Genomic DNA, 17,018 nt, shown 5'->3' on the forward strand with positions numbered 1-17,018 from the left:
GACTATCACCCAACAAAACCAATAAAAACGAATACTAATTAATCTCCACTAACTTCCACTATCTGCTCAGTATGAATTCTTTTAACTTTCTTATTTTTAAATACCCTAATGAGTACTTCTGATCTTTTACATTAGGCAGACAACACTATTTTAGCCATCCTTAAGATCCCACTCTTGAGTTTTAAACAACATTCAGGCTGCTGTCTAATGCAACTGGTGTCTCACTAAACAGTTTGAAGCCAGTGTGATGACCGAAGTAATTTATACAAGTACATTATAAAGCTTAAATAATGAGTGTTCCACAGCATTCATAACTGCTTATAATTCTTTTCAGAAGAGTAAAAGAAGAGAGTTCTATGCAGAATATTCTGAGCAATCTATTTACCATTTTGATTCTCCAGGAATTCTGGGAAGTAGAAGAACTCTGGTATAAGTTCCTTCACATCATTGGGGTTATCCATGAGTGCCTGCCAGGTAGCAGGAATAGAGTGGAACTGTCGATCAGCACAGTCAAACCTGTGGGTCAGAGAACTCAGATCAGGCCATTCATTCTCTTGGTAAAATAAGGAAGAAAACAGAGGCTCTGTTTACGTGCTCACAGTATACCTGCCACTTTGAAGTTGGATATGAAGTGTTGTGAAAGGTTCTACCCGAATGAGGTAATGCATGACACCAGCAGCATTTGAGTAGTGTGTTCCATAGTGAAATTTGTCAATCATCCCAAGGGGATCCTCAAAATTCTCATATCTGCAAAAAAAATACAATAAAGAAAATATTTATAACCATAAATACAATTGAGCACTACAGCTGATATACACATGGATTGTACTTATTGGAGGGAAGGATTCAAAAGAAATGATCACAGGAATTTGTAAGAGAAAAACACATCACGTTCTATTAAACATGAGAATTCAAATTCTGGCTCAGAGTCCCCAAGCAAAAAGACTACAGAAAGACAGAAAGGTACATGAGATGATGGATCACCCTTTGCATACCCATTCTTACACTCTTCCCTAGGCATTTGCTATCAGTCATCAGAAACTGGATAAAGGGCAAGACAAGCTTGATTTAGCATGACTTTACATAAGAGCTAAAACAGAAAAACAAATAAAAACACATGAATAAAGCTGAATATTTATTACTGAAAGGACTTGTGAGAGTTTCCTGCAAGATTTAAAAAAAAAACAAAACACAAGCATGTGTGATTGTCTCAGGATGCAGAGAAGAGATTTATTTAACACTCATGCCAATTTTCCTTTTCTACTGGCAAACCCTCTACAGCACTGTGCCACCATCTGGCTGATATATTCTTTAAATCACAAGGCCAGTAAGAGAAATTACAGCTAAACATACTGCTAGAAAACCAGTTTCATTACAGTCAGGGATAGACCCTCATCATTCAAAGAAAATGCTCCGTGTTCCAAGTTTTCTGAAAAAAGATGGTTTTGCAAGCAGCCTGGCAAGTGCAATCTGGTATGACAGTACTCACTCCTCACACTAGCAAAAAGGAAGGATAGCTACACTGATGTGTGGACGTAAGTACTTGTCACTCCTACCTACAAAGGAGTTGCTGGAAGTGACTGAGTTACATTTTATTTCAAAGATAATAATATATGCTCAAAAAAAAAGAACAGGAGGCACAGATCTAGGGATCAGTGCTACCTTTCAGAACAGACAGCTCAACTCATCAGTATGATTTCACATTCCTCATCTTGAAACAGATATAGGACACAGTATGTCTCTTCAAACTGCTGGACCATTAAATTGAGTATCTCTACATACTGTTTCTCATCTCCACATCTGAGAAACAACAGAAAATTTACAACAGTAAATTGTCCTTTCTGTGCTGTATAAGCTAACTAATCTGAATGCAGCAAGAACAAAGAATCAACAATCTTTGCGAAAACATCTGTGATGTTATAAAATTAGCTTTAAAAAATTTTAGTGTCACCACTTTATTTATTTAAATGTATTATTAGCCTCAAGTCTCAGAAAAGACAGAAATATAAGTGTTCAAATACATACTTCTCTTTTACAGCCTTAGCATTCTTCTCATTTACCACCCCTATGGGCTTGGACAGATCTCTAAAGACTGCTGGGTTATTCAGGTCCAGTTCTTCTGAAGTATAATCTCGTAAAATCCAGGGGAACTGAAAAAAAAAAGTCAAAGATCAAACAGACTAAAGATCCCTCTTTTGAAACAGGAAAAGTGCACTCCTTCAGCAAAAACTAAAAAATTGATTTTTTAAAATTACCACAGGATATTGAGCAAGGTCGTTGTAAGTTCGTCCTGCCATTGTGTTCAGCTGAATAAGGTAGTCAAAATTGGATATTTCTCTATTCACCCATTTCTGAAGGACAAAAAGAAAAAAAAATACCATGGAAGTCATTAAATCAAAGCTACTACTATTGCAAATTACACGTCTTGTCAGTATTTATCTGCTAAAGGATAGTATTTGCAAGTAAGAGGCACGAGTCTATAAGCATGGTATAAATGTTCAAATTTAATTTGTCATAATTGATTTTATTTCCCCTTTGATTCAGTGATCATACTGCATTTCATTGAAGCATTATATTTCATTGAAATGCATTGATTATGCTGAAATTCACTGAAATTGTGTCCGTGATCAATACCAGTCCTGCTTCAAAATACAATGCAGCTGACAATTAGCTGCCCCAGAATAAAAAAGTGGAAGCAACACACAAGTGAAAGAAACAAAGAGAAGGAAGATAAAAGAGGTATTGAGAAAAAGGGGAACAGAATTTTGAAATCCATTGAAGTTTTAAGGTCAAAGCTTATTTATAAGTTGTTCTCCCTTGATTAACAGTACAGGAATTTGTAAATTTAGTGTCCTTGCTCCTCTGCTCCATTATTCTATTTTAAACCAAAGAACAGACAGAGCTGTGTTCAGAAGGTCTCAAAATCTTTCTGTAGCATGATGGAGACATTTCATTACAGAAAATGTTCTTCTCTACTTCAGCATGCAACATGATACCCTATGTCCCTGGGCAAACAAAGAAAAAGTGAAGTACTCCCAATATTCTTCATCTAGTCTGTAAAGCTCCCTCCCTCAGAGAAAACCACGATCATGTCATAAACAGATGGAAAATAAAAATATATTTACTCTATTTAGATAAGTTATCCATGTTTAGGGTAATATAGACATTTTGACATTTTATTATTATACCAGTTACCAATTGCTTTAACACCATACTTCATACTCAATCTTCACACAGGCTTTGTTGAAAGCCTTATCATGAAGGGATAGCAGGGAACATTGTTTGCACGTGTACTGAGTGAAGTTCCAAAATGTACATTAAGGACCACGGACTAAAACCAGAAACAAGTCTGCTGCATATTCTCCATTCTTGTTGGAACACTTGCCATAATCACGTCAGAGCTGAGCTCTATCCATTTACCATGGCATAAACTCACTGACTGCAAACACAAAACACAACAATTCTAAATATGCATGTTAAAGTTCAGACACTGGACTGAGGGTACAGAAGTTGGCAATTGCCATCTAAAATACTGGAAAAAAAAAATCAGTACTCTGGAGCCTTCGAGGATTCCTTCAAGAAGCAGAGGAATGCTCTAGACCGTTTATGCTGAAGTCTCATACCTGCGTCAAACCTGAAGCTTTAAAGAGTTCCTGTGGAGATCTGGTTCCAGAAATATTTGGAGAGCGCAGCGACAATATTCGACTGTATACTTTGTTTCTTACCTGTTTGAAAACAGCATAGAAATATTTGTTCTAGAAATTAAAGCTGACAATTAAACGATTTCTCTGTTAATTGAAATGTGAAGTAAATGGAACATGGTTACACTTTTAAGCACTCCTGTCTCTTGCTGTATAAACCTTTGGATGTGTATAGATATAATAACCTTCAATTTCAAGATATAAAGGCAGCATACTTTATGAAGTGACTTCTTTTTTAATCGATGCTACACCAAAAAAATTATTCCCACAGAACTCTTCTAGGAAGACTGCTATTCAAATAAAGTTACACCATACTGCTATATTCCCTACCAAACTATTACAACGATTTATTTATTTAAAAAGCCATTTTACAGCAGCTATTCTTAAACCTACTAGTATGTAACTCACCTTAAGTTCTGAAAGTTCCACAACGGATCACTTAGAGTAATGCAGAGGAACAAAAAGTTCACTAATCCTGCACTATGGAATACAGATATCTCAAAGATTTCCAATGTTGTGGTAAAATAAAAACTCTCTTTTACTTTGTAATTAATATACTCAGATTATTTTTTAAAGATGTGTGGGCTTAAAGTTAGATTATTACTGATATAATTTTAGTTGAATAATGGTTCTGTATTATTAAAGAGAGAGACAGGAAAAAGTCTTGCTTTATTCATCCTTTCAATTACTCAGTTTCTAGATGCCAGACTGAGGTTTTCAGAGACTGCAGTCTAATTTACCATAATGACTGTATCTAGCAAACATTTTGTTATTAATGCTCTAGTATTATGAAAGACACCAGACTCAAACTAGATATGATCAGTGAACTAAAACTTGACACTTGTGCTAATAACACAAATCAAGGAAATCTGGGAAATGTGTACCTCCTTATTGAAGTTGAGGAAGTAGTTGGTTTGATCCATAAGGAAGATCTCCAAAGCCGACCTCCTCAGGTTGTACCGACGCAAATGTATCTCTCGAATTTGAGAAAGGTGACATTTGAAATCAAAACCAACCCCTAGGAAGAACGTTTTGATTACTGACTTGGAATATATCAAAAACTTTTCATATACACACAATACAGTATTATTTTCAATCACCCTAGAAAGAGTAAATTTTACACATGGCTTAGTTAACCATTTTGCTAGAAAATATTCCTAGCTTCATTTTCTACTGAAAGATCAAGACAGCAGAAAATATCTGATGGGATGGAGAATATCTTTGCATTCTGATCAAAGACACTTTATAAATGTATTTTGTTGACAAAAATATAAACCAAAAACCCTTTCATTTCTTAGTTGGGCTCAAACAGAAAATTTTTGTAGATAGAATTTCCAAAAGGCCAGCTTCTTGATATATTGGTTTCTTCTTTTTTATTTTATTTTACCACTATTGGTCAAATGTTTCAGTTCACTGTTCTCATACTTAGCCATGCATATTCCATTAAAGTTCATGTTAATTTTTACATACTACTACTTCTTAATCATTACTTACTACAACTTTTTAATCAATGTACAGGTGAAACATTTGTCATGTAGAACATAAGTGCCATTTAAGAAACAACTTAGTTCCAGATTAAGGATTCTGAAGTGATCAGCTGACCTCCAAGAGGAATATTAATTACAGATCCTCACCATGTCTCTTCACAATTAGTTTGGCACTCATTCTCAAAAAAATCAAGCTCAACCTACTAAAAGCAGAATGCTGAATTGCACTGTAAAGAAGGAGCTATTGGTCACACTCACCTTCCTCTTTTTCAAGGCTACCATCAAAGAAATAGATGTGCTGGGTAGTGATCTCCAGTCTGCCAGGTATCACATCAATTACCGTAATGAGTTCACAGTCTTCAGACAATATTAGCTTTTCTTTCTGACTCTGCTCATCCTTCTCATCCCTACAAAAATATCACTAAGTGTTATGGGGTTGGGCAGATAATACAATTGCTGAGGTACTTGGCAAAAGCACAGTTCAGAAAAAAATCAAATTTGAAGTGCGTTAAAAGTACATCATAAATGACTATGTGAAGTTACTTTCATTAGCAGTCCTGAATGTTTCAAACTAGACTACTAGATATTTTTTAGCCTTGTTCTTCGGGCTTGCTATTTCAGTCTCAGGCTTAATGAACTTGACTCCCCTTGAAGTATCACTCCAAGTTAAAAAAAAAAATAATCCATGTCTCTACTGGACTTCAAACAGCATAGACACACAAGCATATGCACAACTTTATACATCCAGTAACTGGAGTTACTGGAATGAAGCATTTGCCGTCTCCTTCTCCCTGACCCGTACACAAAGCAACATGAAGGCAGTGCAGCAGGCCTTCTTCCTTGAATGAGAATCAGGGGATTCTCCATTAAATTAAAGCCAGTTAGGCAAATATCCACATTATACAGCTGGTGCCACATAGAACAGCTCTGGCACCTGCAGACAAGAGCTGGTTCCAGTCTGGTCTATGCTTTTGCAAAGTAGGCCATTTCTTGAGAGTTATGACCAAGGTACATCATAGAAAGCCTCAACAACTCTGCAGCGTCAGACGAACTGTGGACAGTCAATCACTTATGAATCCTCACAAGCATCTTCTCTGTAATCTGAGTACTCCGTACTCAGAACTTCTTTTCCTTGAGTTTCTTTATGTATTGCTGTTTACAACAAGAAATCCAATAGCAGCTTTTCTGATGTTCACAATTATCACAGAGCCCTGAACTGGACTGTTAAGAACAGGCAAAGAGGGAAGTTTTGCATGCTAATCAACTCCAGAATTTGCTTCCCATTCCTTCCCACTTCCGAAGCACGGAAACAAGTTTCAACTGTTCTGTGCCCCTGTACTTACATACTGGAACTGGCTGTTGTGTCTTCCTCTGGTAGTTCAAGTACGTCATCTTCCAAGTCACTCACTTTCACCTGCTTTACCACTTCCAGAAGTAGAGACTCACTAGAGGGCTGTATCTGGTGCACACCTATTGTAATAGACACATCATCAGCTCAGATTTTTTTTTTTGCTACAGCATTTTTGGAAAGTTAAACTACTGAGTTTATCTTCTACTGTTGAATACTGTTTTTATCTGAGTAACAAGTAACTAGATTTCTTAAGAAGTCTGTTGGGCAAGCAGAACACTTTAAAAATGCTCCTCCAATTACATTGAGATATATGTCAAATTAATTGGTAAAAGTACAGTTCAGAAAAGAATCAAATTTGAATGCCAAAGTATATCATAAATTATTATATATATTTATATATGTCAATTATCTCTCTCCCACCTCTATGAATTTCACCTAACTATAAAAAGAATACAGAAACACCTCAGAAAAGCTTTAAACTCAACTCTAATGTGGACATTTCCAGTAAAATATTTTGCAGTGTTTTGCCAAACACTCTTACGGCATGCAGGCATCATGGAAATACACTTTGTGTTTTTTTTTACTAACTTGGGTTTACAAGACTGAGATTTAAATGACTGAGATTTATTTTATTTTATTTTGGTTTGCATCTTGATATCCAAGAACCCTAACTTAAAGAACAGATTACACCACTGCAACTCAGCTGTTTGGTACACTTAAAAAAAAACAACAGTTCATACCTACACATTTTAATCAAATGTTTAAAGTTTTTAAAACAATACTGCCTACTTATTCTGATCTCATTGTTTATTTTTCTTGAAAAAATAAGACTACACAAGAAAGGTATATAACTGCTTATTTTAAAGCAAAGGAGTTCTTAATTACTTTTTTCTCCAGTAAAAATACACACTTCAATGAGCAAGAGGAAATGAAGTACTCTTTCCAGTAGGAAGATGCTGTTTCAGGTCAAAGCACCTCTCCTATGTTACACATTTTACTATAGGAAAAATAAAGACAAATCATGATTTAAGTACCTACAATATATTGATTCTTAAATACACAGATCTATCAGTGAAGACTGAAGAAACCGTGTAAGCTAGTAAATATAGTAAAACATTACCTAAATTATCTCTCAGGTCACTAGCATCCTGATGAGAGTTGAAGTTGTAATTCTGCACTAGTTTTAGTCTCATACGTGAAAAATTTTCCACATTTGAAAGTTTCCAGTGGATAGGATGCTGTTTCCTGTGAAAACATGAATATCCACAAAAATAGTTAAAAGGTTAAAAAACAACTACAAATGAATTAATTACAAAAGAATACATATTTAGAAAAATCCTGAAGTCACCCACCCATCAGTAGACTGCAAAACACATAAGCAGTAAACTGCATCTTAACTGTGATTTGATATTGTGGCTCTGATCATCCTAAAGCATTTTGTAAGCAGTATTTAGTTCCTATTGAAATGCAGCAAATTGTTTACACTTTCAGTTAATGACTATTAGAAGATTGCAAAAAATCTCTATCCAGAACTCACCCAAAAGACAAGACAAGCAAACTGTAGTCTTTTAAACTGAAATTAGCTCTGTGCATAAAAATGGCAATTTTTTATTTGTCACTTGGCAAAAAAATCTAGTAACCAGGTAACCAGCTCAACATTGTACTTCAAACTTATCTTGATAATTAAAATTCAGAAAACATTATCAAGCATGAATTCAATATTAACTTTACATCTCAAGAATGGCTATCCAAGTCAATTTGACAAGGTTCTAACCATACGAAATAGTAAGTTAATCATTGAGAAAATTCCTTTCAAGCATCATATACAGTTTGATTCAAAGAACTTTGCTCTTACATTTCTGACCAAGGGCCACGTTCAGAGAGCAAGTAAAGCTGGGCTGCTCTCCACTGTCTCAGAGTAGCTGTGTGCTGACTATTAAGTTGCTTTAGCATACTGTTGTACCGCAGATTTTCCTGTCGAGCCTTTCTGCTGAATGGTTCCACAAAATGCTCCTGAAAGACCATTAAAAATAAATCTAGCACTGAAATAACAGTTTTGCAATTCGCAAGAATGCTTGCAAATGAAGAATGAACAAAGAAGTCCAGCAGTAGACATTTCTGAAAATTTAAGGTACTGCTTACAGGAGAAATTTTAAAAAGCTTAGTACTGGAAGAAATGGCACCAAACACTGACTTAAAGGTTTGAAGAGAGGATTACCAATGTTGAATCCAAATGAAGGCAATTTTTTGTAATCAGAAAAGTGGTCACTAGGAAAAATCCAATTATGGTAAATAGGCTTTTTCTTTAAATTCTGGTATTCCAGAATGTGATTCATACTGTATTCTACCTACAGTTACTAGAATAAAGAAAAGCTTACTACATGAATCTTAAGGCAACATAGGGAAAACAAGAGAAATGTAACTTAGCTATGACATTTGCTGCAGTTTAACAGTAAATTCTAGCACTTGAATGGATTCTGAACCTTATAAGGACAGGTCACTTCAGACAGTTTTTCCACACAGTAAGAACGGTTTTAAGTGTTTTCACTGAAGCAGGGTCAAATTTGCACCACTAACTCGTCTCATAACAGGGAATAGGTTTTAATAGGTGAGCATAATTCTAGGTTGCTGTACTATGGAGAAAGACCTACCGTCTTGGAATAGCTCTGCTTATAGGTATGACGCTTAAATAGAAAGAATAGAACTAAAAAGTATGTACTAGAAGCGTATATAGTCAGACTGCCCATAAAATCTTCAGCAAAACAACCAACATCCTTGCAGTAACTTGAATTTGGTCATCCTGGAATTCATTTTGTCCATCTTTTATGATGTGAATCCTGAGATGCAAGTTGCTCTTAGAAGAACTCAAAACCTTACCTGAAATTTAAGCTTGCTTTCTCCTCTCTCCCGATCTCGTTTATGCATGTTCACCATAAATGCTTCATAACAATCTTTCCAATAAAGTGCCATCTGCTCATGACCATGTCTGAATGAATTCTCTTCATGCTGCTTCATATTTGGAATAATCTGTTTCCACCAAAACAAAACAAAAAGCGCAACATGATTTCTGAATATGAATTCCTCTGCTGTAGTGTCCAAAATGAGGAGAAGATGCTACAAAAACAATCTACTACTTACATATTTATCAATGTAAACTTGCCACTCATCAGAGCGGCAGTATTCTTGAAAGTCCTCAAAGAAAGAGGGGCTGCCATTGGTAGGAGGCAAAGAAGGGAGATGCAGATTCATGAAGAGAAGTTCATAAATTTTGGATACCAGCGTCCGAACAAGGGGAATCAAAAATGAATACGTTTCTGTTTTCTCTTCTATTGATCTACTCAAGATGCCCTCCAGCTTCCCCAAGAGGTAGCATGCTTCAGGTTGGCTCTCTATTACTTTAGTCTGAAGAAGGGTGTTTAGTTTGGCTGCTGCCATAGCACAGACCTAGACAGGAAAAACAACAAAAAATGAATGCAATCCTCAAAATAGTAATTTTGAGCACTTATCTTTTAGCACAGGAGAATGTACATATTCTTGTTGTATCTCAGATAGCCTGAGGGCACACATACATTGTATACGGGCACTGATCACTTATTCATCCTGTGATGACCAAACCTGAGTTAGCTGCAACATGAGTCACTTAGCTGCATTAAGACAATCACATACCTAAGCTAACAGTCCTGGCTTTTCTGAAGGGTTCATTATTCTAGACTCAGGTTTGTGTGCATTTATTCTATCTAAACCTGAAACCACTAAGTGTATTTTACTGTAAAAATGAAAAGTCACAATCCGGATTGCCATCTTACTGCCACTAGCACCTACATTGCCCCATCTTCAAACAGCCTGCCCTCTATCTTGTTCACATACTCAGGATGTGCACATTGACAGGACTGCAGAGTAAGCTTGCGAAAGGCAAGACCTGATAAAACATTTGCATATACAAGGATGAAAGACTGCTATCAGTCTACTCGATGGCATAAGCAGATCCCCCCAAAACCACAACAGTTACACCAAATGAGCACGTTAAACACTGCCATTTGCAGGAATTTGCAACAAACCTGTAAGTTGTCTTGTGCAATGAATCCAAGGAGTAACTGGACTTGCACCTGTGAAAACCAGGTTGCTTCTGGGCCAGCAGAGTACCAGACTGACAGGCTATCCATGAGAGTCACTAACTCCTCCAAGAGCTATTATAAAAGCGGAAGATTTTCATAAAGTAAAACAAGTCAGAAATAATCAGCAAATACTCCAGCTGGAGATACAGTAATTTCAAAGAACTGAAGAATTCACACTTCTAACTTACCCAAAACCATAAAATCCCAGAAGACTGCAGCTACGCCAGTCATTTGAAAAAATTCATGACTATAAAATATGGCTAGCCTTATATGTTAACTCAAGTACCTCCCCAGTAAGGCCAAAAACCGCATATACATGCTTGTCTTCTACCCGTAACTTAACTGCAGGAAATACCAATTCTTTAAAAATGTTGCAGATTCCAGGAACAGGATTACTACAACTAAAAAGGCATGCTTACCAATACTACAGATATCATACCAACTTGCAATTTATGGTTCAGTATTTATAAGTTTTTATTTCTTTCTTTTGTTTTGTATTATGCGATATAAGTGTAATACTAATATAGTTTACCAGCGACAGTAATATGTATGGTACACTGAGAAAGCAAGCAAGGCTTCTTTCATGAGTATCTGATTTAGTACAATGCTTGAATGCATAACTATCAGTATCTTAAATAAATTAGGAGGCACTCCTTTCTGTCAGTAGATTAGGCAACATCCAAACTTTATTATGAAAGGAAGCTATTCCTAAGGTAAGTGACACATTTTACTACCTAGACATGTCTGTTCAGAACAAATATACCTTGATGAATTCCCTAATAAATTACTCAAATATTTGTTATTCCATTCTATTCTGTTAAGGCCCAAACTCATGTGAAGGCTTCTGTGACTGGCTGAAAGCTCTCCTGCTTAAAATATTACAGTGCTTTAAATTCTTCCCAGGCACAGTGGAAGGTAACTCATGAGAGTACTGTTATTTTTAATTCAGACTTGGCAATAAGCACAACTTCTATTTCTCCAAATTTCAGATCTCATTCCTAATTAGATTTCACAAAGCTAGATGACAACTAAAAGCAAAACCTTTACCTAGAGAAGACTTTCTAAAAACAAACAAATGTAACCTTTGCGATTAAGCTGTGTTTGTTTCTAAGCATGCATGGTGGAAAACAGCTTAGCAATTACTCTGTTGTGATAATTCTTAACATTACACTTTTAGAAAAAAGTAAACAAGTAGTTTTTAAGTTTTTTTTTTCCTTTTAGGGATTTATTATGACATAATTATGGCTTCTATATAATACTTCTCTCGCCTTAAGCCTCAAAAAAATAGAAAAGCAATGACACTGCTCAGAAAGTACAAGAAAAAACAAACATTGCTTCTAATACAAAAAAATGAGGCAAACTATGGATCTCTAAAATTTACATCAAGAAGACAGGAAACAGAGCCAAAAGACAAAGTTTCTTTATCTTATTACTTCCTGTGTTTGCTAGTCATTTTCTTCCTCAGAATTCATATTTCTGACTCCCTGGATATGTAAAATAGAGCTATTTACAAATATATGCACAAAAACATGGTAAAACTCCAATATGGGTAAAAACCTAGCAGTGATATTCCTCACATTGCAATTGCAAGCAAGGTTTTGGATAGTGTTTTATTCAGGACACACACTGAGTCATACATTCTGATAACAGGTACCAAATTTTCTTAGGCTACAAGTGACGTTGTTATATTAGCTCCTGTCAGATGTTTGTTAGTATGAAAAGACTTAGATTTTCAATAAAGAGTACCACTATAGACCTATTTAACTTGCAACAATAACAATATTCCCCATAGTATTGATAATGTTTTCTCATTAAGGAACAATCTAATTCATTTCACTATGAGCCCTCACTCCCTAATATCTAGTTTAAAAACATACACCTAGAAGAGATAACATTATCCAAGTTGACAACTTTTTAATTACTATCTCAGCCTATATACAGTATTTCCATTATGCAGTTACTGTACCTTTTCTGTCCACAAGTTTGAATTAACTAGTCCCTCTGCCTGCAGGAAATCTTGTACAATTAGTAAGAGCCGGAAGGCATTTTCAGCGTGTGTAGGGAGAGCTTTTGAATCTCTGTTATCAGTGACTGACCATTCTAACATCTTCTCCAGCATGCTGCATATAAAACAAAATCCCGAAGTAATTATTACATGTTCCAAATATAAGTGGCTTTAAAAAAAATCCAATTAAGTATTTATTTGAATCTCTCACTCCACAGCTATAACTATCGTCTTCTTGATAAGCTAACCATGCAAAAGAGATTTTGAAAAGCGCATGAAGCCTGGGATACAGATTTTCAAAACCTTACAATCACGTTACACTGCCAAATAGGTAGCAAAATATATTGACAATATATGAAGATAGAGCAAAGAAAGTTGTATCTTGATAAGAAACATCCACCCCTTCGTAGCTTTAATAAAGCCCCTTACTTTCTTCCCCTTTTCATCAAAAAAGTTACAGAACTTGTCCTTGTGCTGTACACTCACTTGAGTTTTATTTCATCAGATGGTCGCAACAACTCATTAGATATTCCCAGTTTGGTCAGTGCAGAAAATACCTGTCCTCTCTCAATCCAAGCATCATCATCAGATCTTTCAATGCCTTTCCACATTATACACAGTAGGATGTCTGTAAGTAACTGTATCAGTTCATTATCACCTCCCTACAAAAGAAAAGAAATATTTACAACCCTTCTAGTCCAAAAAACTTAATTCACCACAGTCCCTATGCTTGCATGTTTTGGCATTTCTGAGAACTGTGCAGTCTAAGGACTAATCACTAAATACATGAAAATGCAAATATATGAGGCACTGGCTTCCCAGAATCTGTAATACATACCGACTTGATTTCTGCATCATTACTTAAACCTCCATTTTAGCTACCCTTGATTTTTTCATATCAAGCCTGTATCATTTCTCCTTTGGAAGATAAAGGGATGTTGAAATATTGAAGGTTTTTTGTTGTTTGTTTTTTATTCCCCTTCTCCCCCCTTGCCCAAGCTATTCCAACCAGAGAATCCAAAAAGACACATTACATTGAAGATGCCTCTACCCACTGTAAGAGAACTATATTGCTATTTCCCTTTGGAAGGTGAAAGGAAAAAACGAGGACAATAATTATCCCATTAAGGAGACAATTAAAAAAGGAATTGCAGACATGTTGAGAAGTTAACCACACAGGGAAAGAATTACTTACTCCTTGGTTTTCAAATAAGGATAGATCAGCACTGAAGCCCACATCATTTATGACACCCAGATCTTTGTCAGACTGTCCAGAAAATGGTTTTGTGCTCTCTATAGGCGACGGTGTGCTGGACAGGCTATCTGTCATCTGATTCCCGTCAGCCAGTTCATAAGAGTCAACACTGGACAGATCTAAACTCAGATGTGAAGGATTACTGTGCCATAATTCTTCTTGGTCCTCTGACCTAAAAGACATCTCTCCTGTGGATGCATCTTCCAGAGGCATAGCAGAGAAATGAGCTGGGACATCCAAAGATTTGTTGTCTTCTAAACTCCACTGATCAAACAAACCATTAACAGATGCAAAGCTACCAGCTTTATCTCCCTCCATCTTATCAGCATGATGTCTCTGAAGACCTTCAGCAGGAGGCTTTCTTTCCTCCTCCCTTGAGGAATCAGCCCTGTTCTCTCTAAAGCCAATCCGGACCTCAGAGTTTTCTTTCAGGAACAGTCTAACCAGAGTATCCTGCCAGCCTAGCTGCTGAGAAATCTGTTGTGCTGCATCCAATTGGGAATGTAAAAGGTGCAAAACCTAAGGATAGAAGAAGATATTCCATACCCACACGTTATTTTAGGATGAATGCAGTTTCAAGCATCTTTTAGATTAGACATTTTAAAACCTTGTATCTTATTTTGCCTTTTTAGGATCTTGTAAAAGAACCACAATCAGTTAACAGAAAGCATAAGTGCCACCAAATAAACAAATAAATCACTCTTCTCACTAGAAATGTATATATTTTTAAAAAATATCTCAGGAATGAGAGGGAAAAAAAAAAACTATCAAGGCATATCAGTAAGTCTTCATATTTCAGTCACTCTTCTGCAGTAGTTCCTGGAAAAAGCAGTTATCACAACAAATAGCTGTATGCAGCCACTAGTCTACAAAACAAATAAAATAAAACTAGCATGTGAAATATGCTTGATTAGAAACTATTAGATAACAATGAAGAAAACTACGATAAACTACAATATTAATAGCTTACTGATAGCATAAATTCGGCATACTTTGAGAAACTTTGGCAGACAATACAGTGCCTCACAGCTACATTCAGTACTGCTAATTTCAGTGACACAAGCCAGAGAGCTCAGTTAAGTAAAGAGTTACTGCTTTTTCACTCTCTCTTCCCTGCACCCACAACTGCTCTTTTGAACCATACGTTCTATCAAAGTAACGCATTAGGAATACAAAAAAAACTGTTTGTGATCTTATGCATCCTTTGAGAAAACTCAGTAATTCAAGCAATCCAATACCTCTAAACCATAAAAACATGCTATTTGAGAATCTTTATAGAGGCTTTGTGGTTTGCTTCCTTTTTTTAAAAAAAAAAAAGTTGTTTGTTTTTTTAAAGGATTTGAATACACTAAGTTCAACATCAAGTGACAGACTGGCTTCATTCCTAACATCATAAATTATTGCTGAAGAAAGCAGCAACAGCAGCAAACAATACAGCCATCACATCCAAATAAATAAAATACCACACTATACAACTTATGGACTTAACAGTATTCCACTTTTAAAGATGACAACTAACCTTTCTACAGATGACCACTCTCACGTTTATATCTGATTTATGTGCCAGATGCACTACAGCTATGAGATCTTTACAATTCACAACAGGATCTGTAGAGGAGAGAGAAGAATATATGTATATCAAACTATACCATGCAAGTGAACGTAAGAGCTAACTGTTAAAAATAGCTTTGGAGGTCACCTCTGTTTCCTTTACTATCCCTGGATGTAAACTTCAGGAAACTAAGAAAACAACTGAGGCTATTGTGGACTGCAAATACAACAGATCTGTAAGATAACAGCTCTCCTTCCTTAGCAAAAACCAAACATGTCCGCCTCTGAGCAACAGGAGCTTACTAATAGTAGACATAACACTTCCCAATTACCTGCATACAGAACTTGGTTAAGAAGGTTTTTTATGAGAGAAACAGGAACTGGTGATTCATTCAGAAGGAGTCCCAGTCCAGAGTATCCCACTTCTCTGAGTCTCATACGGTGCTTACTGCGTTCGTAAACTTTAGTACATTTCAGCATCTCTTCCACAATCTGCATGAAAAAGTACAAACAAATGCAATATAAACAGAAGGGAACATCCAGACCTCTTGAACTTAATTGTGAATGACATAATATGCTTTTCCATAGCTTACAAAATACATTTTAAAAACAAACTCAAACAGACTAATTTTTAAACTTCTTACGCTTGACATCAAGAGAACACTAATTCCATTGTGACTATGGCAGTAAGCAATAATATCTAGCTAACTTACCAGAAGAAAGAATTAAACTTGAATAACTAGCATCTTTCCAGGTGCATGCATTTCTGCAGCCAGACCATTGGAAAATACAGATTCATGTCCCATTGATTAATTTATGAACATATCATTCAATTTATTACCTTGAACACAAGTTCTCTAAGCCGGTCAGAGTATCTTTGATGCAGTAACAAAGCGTAAAGAATATCAGCATTTCCTGGTTCAAAAAGCAGTAAAAAAAGCTGGTCTGGGGTTGGGCTGGAATGAAGTAGGCTGAAGAGAATATCCAGAATTCCACAGAGCTGCAAAATTAAGACCATTGAATTAATCCACAATTCATGCAGACTTCATCCTGTGCTTGGGGGAAATTTTCCCAGCTTTTAAATTTCACCCTTCACTTGTTATACAACGTACCTTTTGTCTGCTCATTGTTACCACATTTAAAATTAGGGTTGTTTTTGGACTTTTCTGTATATACAGAACGCTTTATCAAACTGCAATCAGAACTACAAAGCAAATTCAACTACTGATAATATCTACAAAATAGCAATCCATATCACTACAACAACTGATCCGTTAAAGTCCAATTCATTTGGTTTTGTAACCTAAGAGAACTTTTCTAATGGCAGTATTACACATCATGTGCTTTTCTGCCCCTCACCTGTAGAGCACTCTTGTCAAGATTCTAGTGTGTGTCTATATATAACCTGCCTCAGCTACATCTAAACATAACCATATACCAAGTAACACTATGCTTGTGGTCTTGCCCCTACTTTTTAAACACAAAAAATATAACATTTCTAAACAGAACAGTACAGAATATCCCAACTTGGAAAGGGTCCACAAGGATCACTG

At 36.0% G+C, this 17,018-nt stretch overlaps 1 protein-coding gene across 2 annotated transcripts in view; it reads right to left on the reverse strand.

Annotated features, from left to right (window-relative positions):
* Positions 1 to 17,018, reverse strand: part of NBEAL1 (neurobeachin like 1) — an 81,681-nt gene that overhangs the window by 16,041 nt on the left and 48,622 nt on the right. For both annotated transcript variants that reach the window (XM_050711716.1, XM_035571946.2), the window contains 19 exons: positions 16,307 to 16,465; positions 15,798 to 15,957; positions 15,434 to 15,522; positions 13,855 to 14,433; positions 13,146 to 13,321; positions 12,621 to 12,774; positions 10,598 to 10,726; positions 9,678 to 9,983; positions 9,417 to 9,566; positions 8,395 to 8,552; positions 7,660 to 7,784; positions 6,532 to 6,658; positions 5,447 to 5,595; positions 4,586 to 4,719; positions 3,624 to 3,725; positions 2,256 to 2,351; positions 2,026 to 2,150; positions 607 to 747; positions 386 to 516 (listed from right to left, as the gene is read on the reverse strand). In XM_050711716.1, the coding sequence (XP_050567673.1) occupies positions 386 to 516; positions 607 to 747; positions 2,026 to 2,150; positions 2,256 to 2,351; positions 3,624 to 3,725; positions 4,586 to 4,719; positions 5,447 to 5,595; positions 6,532 to 6,658; positions 7,660 to 7,784; positions 8,395 to 8,552; positions 9,417 to 9,566; positions 9,678 to 9,983; positions 10,598 to 10,726; positions 12,621 to 12,774; positions 13,146 to 13,321; positions 13,855 to 14,433; positions 15,434 to 15,522; positions 15,798 to 15,957; positions 16,307 to 16,465 (3,190 nt within the window). The remainder of the gene's footprint in view (positions 1 to 385; positions 517 to 606; positions 748 to 2,025; positions 2,151 to 2,255; positions 2,352 to 3,623; positions 3,726 to 4,585; positions 4,720 to 5,446; positions 5,596 to 6,531; positions 6,659 to 7,659; positions 7,785 to 8,394; positions 8,553 to 9,416; positions 9,567 to 9,677; positions 9,984 to 10,597; positions 10,727 to 12,620; positions 12,775 to 13,145; positions 13,322 to 13,854; positions 14,434 to 15,433; positions 15,523 to 15,797; positions 15,958 to 16,306; positions 16,466 to 17,018) is intronic.

This window comes from Cygnus atratus, chromosome 6, assembly GCF_013377495.2.
Source record: "Cygnus atratus isolate AKBS03 ecotype Queensland, Australia chromosome 6, CAtr_DNAZoo_HiC_assembly, whole genome shotgun sequence".
Classification (NCBI taxonomy): Eukaryota; Metazoa; Chordata; class Aves; order Anseriformes; family Anatidae; genus Cygnus; species Cygnus atratus.